The 22317-nt window shown below is 42.3% G+C and overlaps 1 protein-coding gene across 1 annotated transcript in view; it reads left to right on the top strand.

The window, feature by feature from the left end:
• LOC143161524 (von Willebrand factor D and EGF domain-containing protein-like) overlaps positions 1–22317 on the top strand; it is a 193987-nt gene that overhangs the window by 111266 nt on the left and 60404 nt on the right. Inside the window, exons 15-20 of the mRNA XM_076340608.1 lie at positions 833–947; positions 9013–9263; positions 10499–10718; positions 16457–16594; positions 18678–18830; positions 20287–20451. Of these exons, the coding sequence (XP_076196723.1) occupies positions 833–947; positions 9013–9263; positions 10499–10718; positions 16457–16594; positions 18678–18830; positions 20287–20451 (1042 nt within the window). The remainder of the gene's footprint in view (positions 1–832; positions 948–9012; positions 9264–10498; positions 10719–16456; positions 16595–18677; positions 18831–20286; positions 20452–22317) is intronic.

Genomic DNA, 22317 nt, shown 5'->3' with positions numbered 1-22317 from the left:
AGGCTACAAGCAAAAGGCACAACTCTGCCATAGGACCTTCCCGTGGTGTAGACGTTTAATTACATCTGTTAATTATGTCCCTGAGTTCGCTTCTCAGACAACCCAAAATGTCTTCAGCCCACGTGGAAGCCACAGGGCCTCCCTGGCCCTGGTGGCCACCCTAACTAGGAGAGGACCAGGTTGGCCTCAAAGGCTGCTGTGCCCACATTGCGTCACATGAACTTCTGCTGGGATGTTCTGCCCAACCTCGGCACTATAGACGTGTTTAGCTGTTGCTTACAACTATCTCATGGAAGCCTAAAATCTAACGTAATTCTTTAGTCTGCTTTTATATCATTGCCTTTTCATATTTTTATGAAGAACCTCCAGAAATAATTATCAGAACAGCATTCCAAAATTTCAAACAGAGCTTTTATCCAATCTCAGTTTTTGTTAGTCTCATGGAGCTCGCTTTTGAGCGTTACCTAATAAACATCATATTAGTAGCCACAGCTGGGAATAATGATCACATACACTACATAAGTGTGCAAATGAAAAAAAAAGAATCACATTCTGTTGCATTCATCTATGATGACAAGCAACATCGCATGTTGCCTAAGCTAAAACATTCAAAGCTACAAGGATCTCAAACCGAAACTGGAAAACTTACATGTCTTGTTTTCTCCCTGTTGGGAGAAAGTACCAGCATTTCAATTGCTACTATTTTATTGTTTCAAGAGACAAGTGAGTTTCTGCTTATCTCCGGAAATTATTAACTGCTAATTTCTTATCTATCTTATTTCTTTTTTCCTTACCTCCACCTCCCATCCATTTTTATTTCCTTTTTTTGCAGGAAAATACTTGTAATATAGATGGACTTTGCTATGGTGAAGGAGAGTCAAGCCCTACCAGTCCTTGCCTTCTCTGTGAACCTGACATTTCTGAGTTCACCTGGTCTATTAATGAAAGTAAGACAGTTTTTTCTAAGATTTAGAAGCACTTGGCTGGGAATTTATGACTCGGTCTATGAAATACATGGTTCCTTCATTTGGCTAACATGAATCTATCCTGCACAATAGTGCATGTGGACTGTTTGCAATGGGAATAATTGGGTGCACCAGAAATGCAGACTGACCAGAAGCAGACAGTGCTCCACTGTGTGCGCTATGCATCTGGGCACGTATCTTGTTCTGGCCGAAACCTGACAAATCTCAAATTAATAAAACCAAAATAACACCTGAAAATGTAATTGCTGATATGCCAGTGCCCCATGCAGTACCCAAGTCTGTCAGATAAAGGTGATGGACCCTAAATACATCTGTAATCGTCTCACAGGTACGAATTTTTAAGGGAACAATTTGGGGAAAACACTGCTTTTAAAACACTAGTGTATATTTTTGGTATCTGGAAGAATTGTTTTCTTTCCCTGAGCCAAATCCTATGAAATGCCACACAAAAGACCTTGCCTTGGCAGGGAGTCTAAGTGATAGGCATCAGCCACTCATTATTAGTCACACCAGGAGAAGCGCTGGAGCTGAGTAATGCAGCCCGATCTGCCCCCTGTATAACAACCAGCGCCACTAAGAAAAGGCGACGGGTGACAGCAGTAGGCGACTCTCTTCTGAGAGGTACGGAGGCACCCATTTGCCAACTGGACGCGCTCTCTAGAGAGGTGTGCTGCTTACTGGGGGCTCACATCAGGGTTGTCACCGAGAGGCTACTGAGCCTCATACAGTCCACTGACTATTATCTGCTGCTGCTGTTTCACGTGGGCACCAGTGACACAGCCAGGAGCAGCCTGAGGACTATCAAGAAGGACTACAGAGCCCTGGGAGCGGCGGTAAGGGACTCGGGAGCGCAGGTAGTTTTCTCATCAATCCTGCCGGTCAAAGGGAAGGGGTTTGAAAGGGCCAGTCCAATCTGGCGAGTCAACAAATGGTTACGGGACTGGTGCCACAGCCAGGGGTTCGGCTACTTACACCATGGGACTCGCTTTGAGAAACCTGGTCTACTGGGGGCTGACAGGGTCCATCTGTCAGAGAAGAGGAAGAACATCTTCAGTCATAGGCTTGCCAAGCTGGTGAAGAGGGCTTTAAACTAGAGATGGCGGGGGAGGGGAACCTCAGTCCATCCCATTCCTACCAGTTTGATGCCAGGGCCAGCAAGAGATGCCCAGAGCGTGGAGAAGGAGCACAGGTCAGCAGGAGAGCGCCTGAAGAGCAGCACAAAGGAACTCCAGCCAGTAAGACAGCTTCATCGGGGGCCCAACTTAAATGCCTCCACGCAAACGCACATAGCATGGGGAATAAACAAGAGGAGTCAGAGACGTGCGCACGCCTGCAGGGCTACGACCTTATTGGCATCACGGAGACGTGGTGGGATGGCTCCTATGATTGGAGTGTTGGGATGGAGGGATACAGGCTCTTTAGGAAGGACAGGCAGGGGGGACGAGGAGGGGGTGTCGCCCTCTGTGTCAATGACCAGCTGGAGTGCATGGAGCTCTGCCTGGGGATGGATGAGGAGCCGACCAAGAGCTTATGGGTCAGAATTAAAGGGAAGGCAGGGACGGGTGACGTTACAGTGGGGGTCTGCTACAGGCCACCTGACCAGGAAGACCGAGCGGATGAGACCCTCTATAGACAGATAGGAGCAGCCTCACGCTCACAAGCCCTGGTCCTCATGGGGGACTTCAACCACCCCGATATCCGTTGGAGGGACAACACGGCAGGGCATAAGCAATCTGGGAGGTTCCTGGAATGCGTTGATGATAACTTCCTTCTCCAAGTGACAGAGGAGCCAACAAGGAGAGGTGCTATGCTGGACGTTGTTCTCACCAACAAGGAGGGGCTGGTGGAGAATGTGAAGCTCAAGGGCAGCCTGGGCTGCAGTGACCACGAAATGGTGGAGTTCAAGATCCTTAGGGCACCGAGGAGGGCGCACAGCAAGCTCACTACCCTGGACTTCAGGAGAGCAGACTTTGGCCTCTTCAGGGATCTGCTTGGCAGAGTGCCAGGGGACAAAGCCCTGGAGGGAAGAGGGGCCCGAGAAAGCTGGGTAATAGTCAAGGATGACCTCCTCCAAGCTCAGGAGCGATGCATCCCAACAAAGAGGAAGTCAGGCAACAACGCCAGGAGGCCTGCATGGATGAACAAGGAGCTCCTGGACAAACTCAAACACAACAAGGAAGCCTACAGAGGGTGGAAGCAAGGACAGGTAGCCTGCGAGGAATACAGAGAAATTGTCCGAGCAGCCAGGGATCAGGTTAGGAAAGCTAAAGCCCTGATAGAATTAAATCTGGCCAGGGACGTCAAGGGCAACAAGAAAAGATTCTATGGGTACGTCGGGGATAAAAGGAAGATGAGGGAAAATGTGGGCCCTCTCCGGAACAAAACGGGAGACCTGGTTACCCAGGATATGGAGAAGGCAGAGGTACTCAATGATTTTTTTGCCTCGGTCTTCACTGACAAGTGCTCGAGCCTCACTGCCCAAGCCGCAGAAGGCAAAGGTGGGGACTGGGAGAATGAAGAGCCTCCCGCTGTGGGAGAAGATCAGGTTTGAGACCATCTAAGGCACCTGAAGGTGCACAAGTCCATGGGACTCCATGAGATCCATCTGCGGGTCCTGAAGAAACTGGCGGAGGAAGTTGCTAAGCCACTATCTATCATATTTGAGAAGTCGTGGCAGTGCGGTGAAGTTCCCACTGACTGGAAAAGGGGAAACATAAGCCCCGTTTTTAAAAAGGGAAAAAAGGAAGACCCGGGGAACTACAGGCCAGTCAGTCTCACCTCTGTGCCTGGGAAGATCATGGAACAGATCCTCCTGGAAGCTATGCTAAGGCACATGGAGGACAGGGAGGGCATTCGAGACAGCCAGCATGGCTTCACCAAGGGCTAGTCCTGCCTGACTAACCTAGGGGCCTTCTATGATGGAGTGACTACATCAGTGGACATGGGAAGGGCTACAGATGTCGTCTATCTGGACCTCTGTAAGGCCTTTGACACGGTCCCCCACAACATCCTTCTCTCTAAACTAAAGGAGAGGTAGGGATTTGATGGGTGGACTGTCCGGTGGGTGAGGAATTGGTTAGATGGTCGCATCCAGAGGGTAGTGGTCAACGGCTCAATGTCCAGATGGAGATTGGTGACGAGTGGTGTCCCACAGGGGTCCGTATTGGGACCGGTACTGTTTAATATCTTCATCAATGACATAGACAGTGGGATCAAGTGCACCCTCAGCAAGTTTGCAGATGACACCAAGCTGAGTGGTGTGGTCGACACACCAGAGGGACGGGATGCTATCCAGAGGGACCTGGACAAGCTGGAGAAGTGGGCCCGTGTGAACCTCATGAGGTTTAACAAGGCCAAGTGCAAGGTCCTGCACCTGGGTCGGGGCAACCCCCAGTATCAATACAGGCTGGGGGATGAAGGGATGGAGAGCAGCCCTGCCCAGAAGGACTTGGGGGGACTGGTGGAGGAAAAGCTGGACATGAGCCAGCAATGTGTGCTCCCAGCCCAGAAGGCCAATCGTATCCTGGGCTGCATCCAAAGCAGCGTGGCCAGCAGGTCGAGGGAGGGGATTCTGCCCCTCTGCTCTGCTCTGGGGAGACCCCACCTGGAGTACTGCATCCAGCTCTGGAGCCCTCAGCATAAGAAAGACACGGACCTGTTGGAGCGGGTCCAGAGGAGGGCCACGAAAATGATCAGGGGGCTGGAACACCTCTGCTCTGAAGAAAGGCTGAGAGAGTTGGGGTTGTTCAGCCTGGAGAAGAGAAGGCTTTGGGGAGACCTTCTTGCAGCCTATCAGTACTTCAAGGGGGCTTCTAAAAAAGATGGCAGCAAACTTTTGAGCAGGGCCTGTTGTGACAGGCCAAGGGGGAATGGCTTTAAACTAAAGGGGGGCAGATTCAGACTAGATATAAGGAAGAAATTTTTTACGCTGAGGGTGGTGAAGCACTGGCACAGGTTGCCCAGAGAGGTGGTAGATGCCCCATCCCTGGAAACATTCCAGGTCAGGCTGGACAGGGCTGTGAGCAACCTGATCTAGTTGAAGATGTCCCTGCCCACGGCAGGGGTGTTGGACTAGATGACCTTTAGAGGTCCCTTCCAACCCAAACTAGTCTATGAGTCTATGATTCTACCTTCACTGCCACAGAACCTAAAGGCTCATTCTGCAGCCCGTCATGGCAGGGGTCGTGGAGAAGTCTGCCTTTTGAAGCACCTCCTGAATGCTAAGGACTTAATCATAGCTTTTTCATGGCTACATCCCCAGTGTAAACAACAACCCTTAGTTACCACATGCTTTACAGATAATCCATGTTTCTAGCAGCATTATCCTCACAACACATCTCCCCACTTACATGAGCACATTTGCATCTGGTCAATGTAAGGATTATATTACTGCTTTTATGTAGATTCACGTGTTGGTTCTAGAAAGAATTTCTTGCAATTTTAGGTTCTGTAAACACAAGCAAATTACAGAGAGGTAAGTGAGTGACAGAACCAGTTTGCTTTGTTTGTTTGCAGTTTTATATTCCTTTAGGGTGACTAGGTCAGCAAGACCCTTCTGGAAGGAGAGGAAGATTGCTCTTGTCCTTGGGGAACAGCTGGGGATGCTCAGGGACAGATGCTGCTAGAGAGTGCAAGGTATGGCAGCAGAAACAGCAAGAGCTGTAACACAATGGCTGGAGTCCATAGCTCCAGTGGAGACCCTGCCAAGGAGAGAAGTGAGCAGACACGCTCTTCTCAGAGGTGATAGAAATGCCTTTGAGAAGGACCAGAAAGGACCCAACCGTTTCCGGCAACGCAAGAAGTCATAAGTTGTCTGAAATCAATTTTGGAAGCAAGAACACAATAGGAAGGGAGAGAGTTGTTCATGAGTCCTTTTAATTCCTGTTCCAGGCTATCCACTCTGAATTTTCTCTGTTTAAAAACATACACCTCTAGTTTATGTCCTAAAAAATCCAGCTTTTGAAATTTAAAACTCCCTGTCAGGAAAAGGTGTAGGCAGATCCATCCCAAGTGTTAGCCAACTAAAAATCCCATTGGATGTTACTTGCATGAGTAGTTAAAATGCCTACAGGTAAGCCAGGCCTGAAGAAGAGCTTGTACACCTGAAAGCATGGGGGTTTTTCCCCAAGAAAATAATTTAGTCTAATGAGAGATATTCTGTGACTCACAAACCTTGTCTCCTTTCTGTCCTGCCATTGTATTGGCCACAGCAGTAGCATCTCTAGGGATGAGCTGATCCTGATTGTTATATAGACAGACTCATTACTAATACTGAGACAGTTCAATTTTAAAATTCAGAAAACGGCTTAAAAGGGAAAAACTGCATTTGTTTTGGAATTTATAAAGCTAGAAGTGATTTGGGAAATCTGAAATAGATCATGGTTCACTTTTCAATAAGTTCAAAATTTAAAAATATTGAAAAGAAAGGGTTTGTCAGACTTGTTTTCAAAATTGCAAAAAACTTTTTAAAAATTCTGCAATAATTGGGAGTTTATATATATATTCACTCGATGGCAAGGAGATCTCTGTGGAATTAGAAACACTTTTATTCACAGACTACTTTCAGAACATCTGATTTTATGTTAGTTTGTGCCTACAACTCCTCCTTACCCTCCATCCAGTTAACACCTTTGTGTTTATCTGTAAATGCATACCCAGCATCAATATTTCATTGATTACTTTGGGCACCACTTTTATGGGCTCCATGGTTTAAGTGTTTGGGAAATAAAAGGTAAATTAATAGATGGAAGCTTTCAACAGTTATGCCAGGACAATCTGCTGGACAAGCAGTTTGGAAAGCTCTGATAGCACAGCAGCAATGAGTGGCGAGACAGACTTAAATAATTGCGTGAGACCTGCTGTGGAAAGCAAAGCTTGATAAAAGGATATGCACCACAAAAAAACCCTAATGATGACTTCCCACAAGCATAATGCAAGGACACATGCAGTCCTTATGAGAACACATACATAGTTCATAGGTTTAGAGTGTGACTTGAAATTAATCCTCGGTATTAGAAATGTTCTTTAAGTTAAACATAACTATGGTCAAATTATATTGTGAGAAGATTCCTTTAAATAGCAATACATGTCAATTTTTACTGTTGGTTAAAGAGGAAAGATGGCTTGAGACTGAGGAGGCTTAGGACATGGAGACGAAATTCCCAGCCCTGCACAGAGCTGCTGTCACCTCAGGGTACTCATCCAATCTTATTTTTCCTTGGTTTCTAATTATAAAATGTAATACTTTTCTCTACCTGGTCCTCCTTACCTATTTTTATTGTAAGTATCTTCATGTAGCTTTTGTCTTCTACTGTAAAATAGCCTTGTACAATTAGGCTTTTATCTTCATTAAGGAAATACTGAAGGTAAACAACACCACTAGAAATAACAATGCCAAAGGTGACATGATATGCACTACTGTCACTGGGGATAGAGAATCTCAGCATCACTGATGTACCTCTGCTTGCACCGAGAAGACCTCTATTTCTGATGAAATGTCCAACTGAATTCAGTCAAACTGCTCAGGCTTAATTACGACTCGTATAAAGGCAGGAGGGTCTACTCAATGGAAGAGTTACACAATTTATTTTTCCCCCTGAGTTGCCCACTCAATTAATTTGTCATTCATCATTTTGAGACTTAGTTTACTTATATTTAAATGGATAGATAGATAAGGTTCAATAGATAGATAGATAGATATTGTTCAATATCTTTATTGATGATCTGGATGAGGGAATTGAGTGCACCCTCAGTAAGTTTGCAGACAACACCAAGTTGGGCGGGAGTGTTGACCTGCTCGAGGGTAGGAAGGCTCTGCAGAGGGACCTGGACAGGCTGGATCGATGGGCCCAGGCCAACTGGATGAGATTCAACAAGACCAAGTGCCAGGTCCTGCACTTCAGCCACAACAACCCCATGCAGCGCTACAGGCTTGGGGAAGAGTGGCTGGAAAGCTGCCTGTCGGAAAAGGACCTGGGGGTGCTGGTCGACAGCCGGCTGAACACGAGCCAGCAGTGTGCCCAGGCGGCCAAGAAGGCCAATGGCATCCTGGCCTGTATCAGAAATAGTGTGGCCAGCAGGAGCAGGGAAGTGATCGTGCCCCTGTACTCGGCACTGCTGAGGCCGCACCTCCAATACTGTGTTCAGTTTTGGGCCCCTCACTACAAGAAGGACGTTGAGGTGCTGGAGCGTGTCCAGAGAAGGGCAACGAGGCTGGTGAGGGGTCTGGAGAACAAGTGTTATGAGGAGCGGCTGAGGGAACTGGGGTTGTTTAGCCTGGAGAAAAGGAGGCTGAGGGGAGACCTCATCGCTCTCTACAACTCCCTGAAAGGAGGCTGTGGGGAGGTGGGTGTCGGTCTCTTCTCCCAAGTAACAAGCGATAGGACGAGAGGAAATGGCCTCAAGTTGCGCCGGGGGAGGTTTAGATTGGATGTGAGGAAAAATGTCTTTACTGGAAGAGTGGTTAAACATTGGAAGAGGCTGCCCAGGGAAGTGGTTGAGTCCCCATCCCTGGAGGTATTTAAAAGACGAGTAGATGAGGCACTTAGGGACATGGTTTAGTGGGCATGGTGGTGTTGGGTTGGCGGTTGGACTCGATGATCTTAGAGGTCTTTTCCAACCTTAATGATTCTATGATTCTAAGGTGGTAGATAGAATAAATATATATATATATATGTAAGTATCAGAAATACAGTTATTTAAAGTTTTAGTAAGAATTGGGGGACTAGTAGGAGGTTATAGAAGTCATGTCTGATCTCCTCCCATGTATCAGATAATACATCAAAAGTAATCAAAGTTCAGTACGGGAGAAACTTCAGTATGGGGCATGAAAAAAATAGAAGGAAAAAGGTATACTTTTTGGTAAAGCCATTTGCTGCCTCTAACATCGAAATCGCTTCCTCCATCAGCCTCAGGGTACGTTCTGTACCTTTTTCTTTGAGACAACCCCTACCAAGACCCATGCTGTGAATCTTTACATGGGAAAAACTGGAATTTATGTAATCATGGTTTCATTTTTGCTGTTTAGACAACCTGCCTCCTGTGTTCCAGGCCCCCTCCAGCCAGCTGCTGACATTTATCGGTGAGAATTTTGTTTACCAGTTAATAGCAGTGGATCCGGAAGGGTCAGCTGTGCTATTCATCTTAGAGGCTGGGCCACAGGATGCCAGGCTCTCTCCTGCTGGCCTTCTTATCTGGAAAGTTGATTCAGAAGAAATGCAGACCTTTGAATTCACTGTGTCGGATGAATGCAATGCACAGAGCAGATACTCTATTGAGGTAAGGAAATTAACGCTTTAAAGGAAAAACAAAACAAACCTGTTTATTATGTCAGTGCTTTGGTGCAATTGTCATTATAGCAAATAATTTGTTACTGTCTTGAAAACTAAGACTTCAGCTATTTCCTCATAAGTGTATATTATCCAGCACAGCAATAATGATCAATTAATGGAATAAATATCTCCGAGAACAGAGAAACTATATATACAAGGAACAAGAGACAGTGCTATTGATTGCTGTTTGAAAGAACACTCTCGCAGAGCCTTTTAATGGTTCATTAATCTGCTTTAAAATTCACATTCTGCATTTGGATTGCAGAAAAAAGCATATAACATAAAAGACCAAGTTTTAGCTATAAAAGGGAGATTATAACTCATTCTCAATTATATTTTTAGAGGGTGTCTTGCTCTTATGTCATTATTCCACACTTTAAGTTTCTTGGCAGAGCTTGTGCATTGCTTTGTCTTTACTGTATAGCCTAACATTAATCCTGTGATAGGATGAGCTAATAAAGTGGGACACAGATTCTTGACACAAGAACAGCTTTGTGAAGAAAAGATTTTTTTCCCTAAAGATTCCAATTTTTAATCATTCAAACCACTATCCTCAAAAATACCAATCTGCTGAACCCACACAGCAAAGGCAAAACTGGAATCTAAATAGGGTTTTAAATGGAAACATTTCAAACTAGACCTACGTTTAACTAGGTGAGATAATACAGAGGTTTGAATCTGTTGAAAAGCTGTTCTTGTACATACGTAAAATAAAACTACGGACCTCTCTTCCCTGAGGAGAGAGACCAGCTAAGGAATTCCACAAACATGTTCCTGCCTGGGAGCCATTTGTAATGTGAAACAGTAAGGAGGGCAGGCAGGCAAAGAGAAAAGATTTTTCATTTCTTCTTTGAAGAATAAGGAACAAATTCTGCCCTCAGATACTATGTAAAAACTGCTGTTATAGCAAATAGGATTTTTTTTTCTTATAAGAAGTTAGAATGTGCCCCTAAATGGTCAAAAAAAAAAATCCCTTTAAAGTCAAGCTTTCAGTCAAATAAATAAGTATGCTGAGTATGAGACCGTCTATCTAGACAAAGGAAATTGGTTAGAAATAAGTTTTCATAATACTATATAACGTGTTTGCACTGCAAATCTGTCCCTTCCTAAAGGGTAACGATATACTTCTCAGCTGTGATTATTTAGAGGAATCTTACCACAACTCCCTTTTGCCTTCCTCAGGTTGGAGTGAAGCCCTGCAGCTGCCTCAGCGGTGGAACATGTGTTACCAATATTAAATTCCCTCCAGGCCTTGGTGAATACCTGTGCTTATGTCCAAATGGATTTGATGGAGAATTTTGCCAGGAAGATATTAATGAGTGCAAATCAAACCCCTGCGGCAGCGGGACATGCGTGGACAGTGTGGATAGCTACTTTTGTAAATGTCCCCCTGGGCTGGGAGGTAACACCTCACTGTTTCTGTCTCTCATTTAACTAGAGATATATTGTGCTACAGGATTTTTTGAGTGCAACATGACCACAAGCATCTGTCAAATGGACTACATAACCCTCCTGTTCTGCTCCTATGACTTAGCTTTAGACAGATAGAAAACGTGCAAAACCAGTACCTAATTATCCATGGTCAAGGAAGGAAAAATGACCTATGGTCCTGAAATGATCACTCAAGGAGGCTGTGAACCTCCCTGATCTCAGTTTCCACCTGCTTATTTCCCACGGATTTGTCCATCCATAAGATGAGCTAGGAGAAGACTTAGTGGAAGACAGAAAAGGCAAAGATCCAGGACCCTTTTGCACTCCACAGGATTTTACTAAATTAAGCCAATGAAAGAACTGGGAATGAATTACTTTTCTAGGTCTAGGAAGGAGAAGTAGATATAGAAAACATGCAGAAATAAATTGTCCTTTAGTCCCACTTGAAGCTTCATTAAATTTAAGCATTAGAAAACCACAAACGCATTTGGTTGGCAGGCATGCTGATGGAACAAATCTAGCCTTTTAAACTAATATGATTTTGAGAGATACAGGGAAGAGGGATGATCACTGCACCAAAAGAGGTTCTTTTAGAAAAGCAGAATGAAAAGTATGAAGAGGAGGAGTTGGAGAACGAAATGCAGTGAGGCCAAAGAGGTGGATGCGAGACATACAGTGCAAACAGGAAAACCTGAAATGTGAGGAGAAAGAGAAGCATCTAATAGATAACGTAGATGAGGAGATACCATGTTGGTACCTATCATGCAAGTTATAGTCAGCTTCACTGCATTCAGGACATCTGTGAATGATTCACACATGTGAAAAAGCACTTGTGACAGCATGCAGACAATGACTCCCCTGTGCTCTGCCGACTGGAACTGGCAGAGCCAGCCATTAGACTCTCTGCTGCATTAAGCTTCTGGAGTTTGGCTGAGCTGAGTCGCTGTTGGGTCTCACAGAGTGCCTACCGCCTCCTCCAAGCTGGGACCTACACTCCAGCTATGAGTAACAACACTCGCTTCCAACATAACAGAGTTTCACATTGACCTAAACACACCACCTCCTGGAGTTTCACCGAAGTTGTGGTCTTTTAATTTGCAGTTCAGCTCTTCAGGAGGTACAAGGCATACATCTGAACATACAGGAGTTGAATAGGATTTCTAAGCCTGGCTCTTGCTTAGCTTTGCAGACAAAGGGCCAGTTAAAATAACAGTTATTGAAAATTAAAGACATTGTGTTGCTATCCATTCTTGTCAAATTAGTCTCCCACAAGTGAAAGGTGCTAACTGAAACTGTCTTAGAACATCTCTTGGATCAGAACCATTTCAAAAGCAGAGTAAGAAAAAAACTTCTTAAGCTGAGCTCAGATTTCAGTCTTTGAACCCGTCAAAAACCTTACTCTGTTCCCATATGAAAGCATGAATGAATTCATGAGACCCATAATATTGGCTTCTGTGCAGTGCTATAGGTTTCAAAAAATCCAGTAGAAGTGACATCAAATGCACATAATTATTACTGCTTATAGTGTGTATATAAAGAAGAAACTCAATTATAAACAAAAGCAATGAACAGATTTTACTCAATGGGCTCATACAGGCAGCAAGGTACCCTTTCTGCCTTTCAGCAGTTCATGAAACCTTCTTTGCTTTGGTCATGTGGGACTGCAAGTCCAGATTTCATTAACTATAAAATTCCAGCAGAAATGAAAACTAAAAAAAAAAAATTCAGAAGTGGAAGTTCAGAAAAATGGCCTAAAAGATGTATGACTCCTAGACAGTATTGACTCCAGGTCATGCTATAAAATAGGCAAAGCCTGCTGCTCTCCAAAGTGTTTGTGCCACCAAAGACTCTACTGATGCAAGAACGTACGAGCCTAAGCATGGAGAATAAAGTTAGAAAATGAAAGTTTGATCAAAATATAAAATCCCCAAACCAAACGAACGTATGCAGAATGTCTTGAATCCCCCTGGAAATAACATTCATATGAGCACAGGGAAATTTGGGAACCTTTTTGGCTGTATTTGGTTAAACACTTGGAAATATACGATGAGAACAATTCTTCATTGCCTGTAAGGAGGTGGATTAAATGAATAAAAAGCAATATAATTCTGTGACCTAATAACTTCAGTGGATCTGCTCCTGTTGTTTGATCATCACCAGTTTCACACTGCTGCCCTTCTCACTTTATGCGGTATTGCACATAGACGGAGTGAAATCAAGCTCTATTATTCCACATAAAATAGTCTGCCATAATTACAATGCATTGTTTATAAATTCACATGGAGCATATTCTGAAATGTGGTTCTCATTCTTACACAAACGGTAAAGAATGAAATATCCAATACTTGAAAATAACACGCTTGAAAGCAACATACAGCTGACTCTAGAGACAAGGGCACAGGCCACCTTCATGGCCAGAGAAACACTGGGTTTTCCTGAACCCTTAATTCTTGCCAGGATAAATAAATGGCCATTATTTTTGCTGTACTTCCCTCGCCAAAAATGTTAAAACACAAGCGACAACAGAAAAAAAAGATATGATTGGGTGAAACAGGAATATATCTCAAAGTTTTAATAGCAGGTGAAAAACTATAAGAAAGTGGAGCTGAAAGCCAGCTGGGAAGTAGATGATTTTACTTCAGGGCAGGTTCTGTGACAACAATAAAAGCTCATCCATGTTGCGGTGTTTATGTCTCAATTCCCCAGAAAACCATCAATAATCTAATGAGAAGGCAATGCTATACTGCTCAAGTGACAGCACCACTTCACCGTCAAACCTTTACAAATGATAGTGAACAGGGAGTAGAAACAAAAAGTTAACTCTTTTGAGAGCTTCCCAAACACCGTTACAAGAGAAGCAGCGGCTCAGGGAACACAGTGTGCTGCTAAGCGGTAGCAATTCAAGTGCATCGGTGTATCTCGGGCAATGCAAGGCCGTAATGTAGGAATGGGAACAAGGTGGGGAGAGCAGCTATTGGAAAATCTGGGAGAAGGATGACTCCAGAATTATCACTACTTTAAATTTCTGCAGAGACTTATACGCATTTATGTCATCGAGTATTCAAATCTCATTCATTTTTCTTTGACATTGTTAACAAGATAGCAAGAATTCCTGTTTCTTCTTTTCGCCACTGAAAGCAAGAACATCACCCGCCTGAGAACAGAACTCATCCTTGAAAACTGTCTCAGTCACAAAACCCTTCTTTCTTTCCCCGTGTACCATTGATTAATATAAAATTGGGGGGGCGGGGGGAAAGATGGAACTATAATTTCATTTTACTTTTCAGGAAACTGAAGAAAACCCCAAGGTTTGTTCATGGTTTGTAATAACCATAGAGTCCCTAAATGAGATTGCCTGTTCCTTTAGAGTCAACTTAATGTGAACACGGTCAAGAAGTCTTTCGCTGCATCTGCAGGTGGTCAGCTCCTCTCCAGGCACGAACGGACTTTATCTTCTCAGCCAATTTCCCATGCAGGGATGGAGAAATAGAGCTGGCACAGAAACAGATGTTTCAACCTTGCAGCCTGAAGATCTTCTTTTCCTATTATTTTTATTTGTCCTGTAGCAGTGCCAAGAGAATTGAGACTCCCTTGCGTTGCAGTGCACTGGAGGTCGTGCAAACAGAATAATTGACGCTTCTTGTTGCAGACAGTTTTCTGTCCATTTCTGCTGCTTCTTCAGCAACCTTCAGCCAAGTTTCAGACTTTGCAAACATTTGTCCTTGGACTGACCTGGATTATCATTATGCCCAAATTGATCAGATACTGTTTAAAATCAAATCTCTCTGAGTGAAAAGAAGTGCTTGTGTAGTTCCACCTTTATGTTACAAAAATCAGTCAAGTGACTGAATTTTAAAATTTAGCTTGTTACTTATGGTGTTCCTTTGCTTTTTGTAATTCTCTCGTCTTTGAGATTTTAAAGCCAGCCCTTTGCAGCAAAAATTGAGCGGGTAGGAGGGAGAAGAGGGGACTGGGGGAGAAGTGGCTGTTGTTACTGAAACTGGGAACTTCATTCCTACTTTCATTATCTATGGTATCATGTTTAGTCTTTATATGATAATCAGAGAAAGAAAATAATTACTAATCTAATCAGAGGGTAACTCATTCAATATTTTCCAGAATGTGATGTCTAATAATTTCCCAACGCGTCATCAGAAAGCAGTATCAGAAAAAAAGCAGCCTGATGCTACAAATGTGCTAATTAAATTATACAATAGAAATAGTAATCCAAAATGTAACAAGGGAGGAAAAAAAGTAAGTTAAGCCCTGCAATACTACGTGATGTCCAACTTACATGAAAGAAGCAAGAAGCACGCAAAACCAGAACAGCTTAGCTTGAGATGGCACCAGAAAAGGGACGTGGCTTTTGTGCTATTGTTGTTGGGGTTTTTTCCCACAAGACAAAGCAGGCATGAGAAGGTGTTGTCACTAATGTTTTTAGGCAGCTCAATCAAGAGAGGCTTCAATTTTTTTACATGGAGATGCTATTTCAACTTGAAAGGAGTGGTGGAAGCTATCTGAAATGCTGAAGCAATGAGAGATTATGTTGTAGAAGATGAATAATAATGTTCTTTTTTTATCATCCTGTAATTCATTCCACTGTGACAAATTTCTTTTCTGAAGAAAAAAAATATTCCTTTATCCTTAAATCTTCTTTCATGATAAAGCTGGATATCTGTCATGGAACAAGCCTTTCTGTACCTTGTGGTATGTCTTGAAGCAGGCACCTGGACTCTCGAGAAGGTGTCCCGCTCTCCTTGGGTATTCCTACAATGGACAAAGGGCGTGCCTTAACAGAAGTGATATGGGCTAGTTTACGACCTGCTATCAGGGCTACGTATTCTGGTAACCAGCAATAGCCAGGCAAGTTTTTTCAAGTGCACAGAGACAGCAGCACACATACCTGAAGCCTGAGGGAGTTTTTAACAACATTATATGTGATTACTCTGTATCATTTGGTTTTCAGATAGTAATTTTAACTTTTGGGTCACTTTCCCCTATAGGTATCTGTTAAATCATCCAGAGTTGTGAATTTGAATATCAGTTGCTTCAAGGGATTTTTAAAACCCTATTTCCAAAATCAGCAATACCTAAGACGCATTGTTTTTGGGTTCAAATCCTATAGCAGCTTATCTTCTGTACACCAGCACTGTGGCTCAGAGACATTTTCAGAATGTTTCCTCAAATTTTAATTTTAAATAGAAAAAAATTGTTTTTTAAAAAAATCTGATCATTTTGTAAGGTTTACCTTCAGCCAGACTCTGTCAGGCCGGTTCACAATAAGCTATTAGTTATGTGAGGTTCACATAGAAATGAAAAGCACAATAGGTCAGTACACGGTTCTTCATAACCTAAAGCCAAAATGGTGACATTCATTGACTTCTTCAGTATATGACAAAGATCTCACATAAACAAGACAACAAAAGCAGAAGCAAAGATGTGAGATGCAGGGGAAATAATTTAACATGCATAGTTTTCTACGAGCAGTAGTCTCAAGTTCAGCACTTCTGGTGCCAGTAATGACAGTAATAAACAGTGTGATAAAAGCAGGTTTAAGTAAGACAGTGGGGAATTTGGCTCTAACATGAGTGACGTACCCTGTAATGAGTCTACAGCTGAGAAGTAAGCTTTAGTCTGCTTCAACATTTGAGATGAGGAATAAACAGGGAATCTTTCCTGATTATTAACCTCCCCTTTGTTTTGCCACAGGGCTTACTTGTCAGGAAGACAGGAATGAATGTGAAGAGAGTCTTTGTTTTCCTGGAGTGTCTTGTATAAATACCTTTGGATCATACGTATGTGGCATTTGCCCCAGTGGGATGGAGGGAAATGGTAAAACTTGCAAATGTAAGTGTTTTGCATGATTTATTTTAATAGAGGGGGGAAAAAATGTGTTCGATTCTACTATTATTATCCTTAATTGAGTACTTTGCCACTCGCTTCAAGTATGGACCTTTAAGTATATAAAGCAGACTATTGTCACGTTGTATTAATATGGATAATTGCAAATCGGTCTCTGCTATTTTTCACTGCAGTTTAGTTTCATTTTGATTAGAACAAACACCATAGCATACAAAAAAAAGTATTTTCCAGATGCCAGCTAGATAATTTGCCAAGGGCATTCCCCACGTTCTCCGCTATTTCACTCCTAAATACACCATCCACTAACAAGTACTTGGGGAGCGCCCCCAGGGTTACTTTCGTTTTTGGCGGATGCTGTGTAAGCAGGGTGTAGGGCAAGAGGAAGAAGGTCCACGCGCAAATCCTTCACATCCTTTCACCTCTGATTCCGAGGTGCGCTTTCATTAGAGGATGCAGTCCACAGCTGGTGAGCTCATGCTTGGCGTAAAGTCATGACACGGGTCCCAACTAGTGAAGAAAATGGCTAGGAACAATTTTACACTGGCTCAGTATTTGCTTTTGGGGCAACAAACTCTTTAGTAGGGAGGCCACAGTGACTTTGTATTCTGCCGAGACCTTCCCAGTGCACGGGATGCAACCTGCTCACATGCTGCTTGTTTCAGTCATAGACACACAAATCTTCTCTAAAAATAACATTTGGTTGGCCAGAAGGAGAAAAATCAATACTTGAAGTGTTTCACGTTCGTTTGTTCGTTTGTTGGTGTTTCCAAAGAAATCCGAGAAGCAAAAGATACAGTTATTAACCGTGAAGATATTAACTTTTCCTCATATTGACTACCAAAAAGGAAAGAAAAAAAAAAAAATCCGATGTAGAAAGAATCAGTTGTAACCGCAGGATCCTGGCACCAGCAGAACTGCCTTTGCCAGGTTTACCAAATATCCCTTCAATCGTATTGCCAAAAGTCTGTACAGAATGGGGTTTTTGTTGTATTATTTGGCCACATTGGTTATTTCAAAGTGATTTTGCATCTGTTTCACCAATGCATATTTTTGTAGCTAATTTGACCAATGAAGGAAGGATATATAAAATAATGCCCTTTTTCTGAAATATATGAGAAAAGTAATTTCTTCCTTTGCATTTTTTTAATTACAGGAAGGTTTCTCTATTTCTGAAATGCACATTTATTAGAAGGAATAAACCTGAGGGCTTCCTTGTCCACCCAAAATAGGATAGAAATCATTCTTTGTGGTTCTGATATACAGACTTAACATACCTACTAAGACTTCCCTTTCTGAAGAAAGTATAAAGGCTCCTGGGAGGAAGGAGGAGAAAACTGAAGTAACTTTATAGCTGCTAGAGTGGGCTATAGCTCATTGCGTTATTTAATATATACAAAGAGTCATAGTCTTAGCTTTATTAAGAGTACAGAATAGCCAAGGAACCCAGGGCAGGGTTGTTTCGCTCGCAATATACATCCACGTAGACTTTACAATCCCTAATTCATCCAAGAAATTGTCTTAAAATTATGCAGAAATCATTTTTTTTTTTTTTTTTAGAGTCTCCACCAATCAATTTTCCTCTTTACATCCTTTGTACAGGTATTTTGACACATCCAAAGTTTGCAGCTGAACTAACCAAAGCCAACAAACATGCACAACATATAGTTTCAGAAAGAAGCTTTCAAGGAGAGGCAGGAATCAAACAGAGCACAGGTCCCAGTGTGCAGTGTAATATCTTCATCCAAGTACCAATGCAGTCTAATGAATGGGGACCTGAGGCCTTTTTACTGCCCTTAGCTCAATAAAAGATCACTGTGCATATTAAGTACGTCTCCCAGATAAACAAAGTTCAGTGAGTTTGGGCATAGTCATTTTTTCTGTATTTGTGCTGAAGCTTTGCTGCATGTCAGCAGCTGACTCACCTGATTTGCCTTTGTTTGCTTGATGGTTGGCTTCCAGAATAAACTTATGTCAGGTTATCTGATTTGCTGTTACCGTTGCTTTTTATCATCAATCACAGCTAAGCTCTAACACCTTGTTTCCTTGTCTCTGTGCTTTCTTTTCACAGCTGTGCCTGCTGCTGACATTACAAAAGCTTTAAGCATTGAAAAAGGCAATGGCAAAGGTGATTTGAACGAGACCGAGGTTAAGCAGCCACTGCAACCCTTAGAGGCAAAGGATTCTCCTGTAATTAAGAATTTTAGCATAAGTGATAGACACGGTAGGTGTACAAGGATATGAAATCTTTTTCAGTTGCTGCAGTTACATATTCAGAAATTTTACGTTTTACCACCTTAACAGTAAATATAAACTAGCTGTTTATAATACATCATAGAAAGATAGAGTTAAAAATCAAAAATCCCCTCAAAACATCAGACTGGATTGCTGCTCAACGATTTTACACGGGAAGAGAGCCATTACAGCAATAGCAATCAGAGTGGTCAGGCTTAATTAGCAATCGCATCGCTTCTGAGGTAGAACAAAATCACTCCAAATCTTAGTGATCAATGGAAGGCAAGATGATAAGAATGACAGCTTATGCCAACTTGCCATCGCCAAGTGATGCTGACATTTTACTTCAGCATTTGACAGGCAGTCACCGAGTTAAGACTGAGTTTTGAGCATAAGCGAAGATCGACTCTTGAAGTATGAACTTGACTGTGGCAGCCGCTTTTCCCAGATGCGGAGCACTACAGCACTCTCTAACGGGGGTGTGCGTCTGCATGATGCTTATGTTGGCCCTGTTGTAACGCGTGTTGCATGCTTAATTGATTTTCTAGTGAAAGCAAGGAGCAGAAAAACTGAGACTCAACATATCTGTTGTGTAGGGGCATATGTAAAAGAAAAGATTTTTTTTTTCTCACCTTCTTTTTTTATGTCTGTACCAGGCCAGCCAACACCTAACCAGAACTTGCCTCTTACGGGTATCCATCACAATGCTGTAGGCAAGGTGCAAGAATAATGCTGAAAATACTTGAGAATCATGATGGAGACCTCACTGGAGGCCATTAAAAAATATCTACAACCATCATTAAGATTTTATTCACCATCTGTTCTCTGTCTTGACACTATTAAATACTTCACAGGCAGTTCATATACACTTGCTATTCAGTGACATCATAAGTGATGAAATATTATATACTACTGGAGTGTTAAATTTTGCACATAGTTCTAAGATAAAGTAGTCTCCTGTCATACAAGGTTTGACACATTAAGGATGATTCCTAGATCAGAAACATACGTACTTGACAGTGTATTTTTAAAGGTAAGGTATATGTGCTGTAAGGTTTGATGATTACCTTTCAATTATAAGACCAAAAGGATGTCTGAATAATACAGTTTCTCATTCAGTTAATCTTTCACTTATGCTGAAAATTACAGTTTCTATATTATCCATGATAAATGCCAAACAACTTTGAGTAATAAACTTGAAAACATGTAATTAGCAGACTAATAAATCTTGCTTTAATGAGAAACAGCTGTTCTGTTATACTGTGCCTACAGGACATTCTCATGTTTGGCTTAAGGTTTGGGAACGTTCTGCATTAATTAGACTTTAAAAGAATAAAAGCAGTTACAAAGCTTTAGCTGGGCTCAGGCAATCACTGCTTAATTTCATATATGCATTTGTTTTGAGAAATTATAAATAATCACGCTTGAACTTCCTTCTTTCTTAGGCCATGCAGCACCACTGTCACATATTACTACCTGTGCCAACAGGCCATGTTTTCCTGGAGTGTTATGCTTTGATCGGAAACCCCCTTACATCGGCTATGTCTGCGGCCGATGTCCAGCAGGGCTTTTTGGAAACGGCCGAATCTGTACCAAAGTCCCCAGACCAGGTACTTTCTAACTTTAGAATTTTAAAAAGGTTTTGCACACAAAGGCTGTAAGAAAATACGAACTAGTACGGCATTACGATACCATGTACTTTATAATCAAACACTGAAGGCTCTTTTCTTTCACTCTTACCTGACGAGCAGCTAGCAGGTCTTATTTCAGGAATACCTTGCTCTCTGAGTCAAAATTCAATAGATTAACCACCTCATTTCCCACTAGGGAGAATTTGTCACAACAGGACTTCCTAGCTGGTACGAATCACCACATCTGTGTTTCTGCCACAGCACTGGCATAGGATTTCAAAACATGTTTCGTCCTCAGTAAGATCAGAACATGACGCATGCCAGTATCACTCCGCTTTCCTTCCTTCCTAATTCTTTTGCTGCAAGGCATCTGTTCTCCAAGGTGACCTGTGAAGAGGATGATAAACAAAGTGTCATGTAAGAACAACTATACCAACAACGAATGGCAACAGATAATTAAAGCATTTCAATAGTATCGTCCATAGCCTGAGCAATAATCTTCCTTAGGGAGCTCTGAAGCTGAGCTGGTCCCATTAATCTCTGAGGACTGATGATTAGAAGAGGTCTTCTGCTGTGATAAAAGAAAAGTTGGGTCCTTGACCTCGGGCAGAAAGTGGCAATAACACAGCAACCACTCATCAGTCACCCGATCCTACTCTCTCTCAATGAAATTCTCATAATTCAATGTATGGTTCTCTAGGGACAGTCTGGATGGTTGTCCCCTTTTTACTGCACAGAGTGATTTGCCAAGAGAACTTGTTTATTCCTTAATAACAGCAGTTACTAGGTCAGACTCCTTGGTTTTCTTCTAAATCTTTTTCTTAAGTATTCAAGACAGACTGGCTTGAAACCTGTCAAGTTGTTTCCCAACCTTCTACACTTGACAAACCCACCTTCACTCCCCATTCTGTATCCAAATCAATGACTGTTACCTTGGCGTTATATTTTAATGCACACTATCAAAGCGGAAGCAATTTTACTGCTTAGTGTAGGTATCATCCAATCTCTTTGAACTATAAATTGATTTTAAGCAGTTCTCTCAATCTAAAGGTCACAAAAATAAACCCAACATTTTTCTTTCTCTAGCAATGAGTATGTACAATGTATTACTTAGTTTGTCAGAGTCACTAAGTCAGCTATTGACTCTTCTATAACTTGGTGAAGCTGTAAAAGCAGTTGAGCAAAAAAAATAGATCACTGTGCATATAAATAAACTAACATTTCTGTTATTGCCCAAAGCTGCACCTTGTCGTTAATGGGCTAATGGGATATACATTGTATACCCCAAAGGTCATTTAAATGCTCTTGAGTAGAACAGATAGTCTGCAGCTGTAGGTATTGGTACAGTAAATCAGACACACTTACATTGTGCTTATGTAAACATTAACCAAGAAATTTGTGTACGTTCGAAAAAGGGAAGCGTAGACAGTAGTTGCCATTTACTGTGATTCATACCTGTCATACACAGCTCCAGGCAAGATTTAAGAAATATCCCAAGTATCAGGATCTGAAACGAATACATGCTTCTTTCAAAAGCAAGTCGTATATCAGAGGCGGGGGGGGTGGCTTTCTTTTTCCTCTCGAATATGCAAACTGAGTCTGGGACTTCATGCTGCAAACGTGGCCATGCAACCAGCTTGAGCGCTTTGGGGAGGGAATGAAGAGGAATTATTGTTTGTTCCATCAGAACCTTATATTCACTCACGTGAATTATATCACAATATAAACGATGAGAATCTTGTGCCTCAAGGTTAAACTAGAGTAGTCATTTGTTTTAATATTTAGAAATGAAAGCAATTGTTGCAGCTGTATGAGTGTCCTAATTTATGACCAAAATGATCAGTT

The sequence above is a fragment of the Aptenodytes patagonicus genome, chromosome 6, assembly GCF_965638725.1.
Source record: "Aptenodytes patagonicus chromosome 6, bAptPat1.pri.cur, whole genome shotgun sequence".
Taxonomy (NCBI): Eukaryota; Metazoa; Chordata; class Aves; order Sphenisciformes; family Spheniscidae; genus Aptenodytes; species Aptenodytes patagonicus.
The sequence above is the reverse complement of the archived record's forward strand: the minus strand, read 5'-3'. Positions and strand labels throughout refer to the sequence as shown.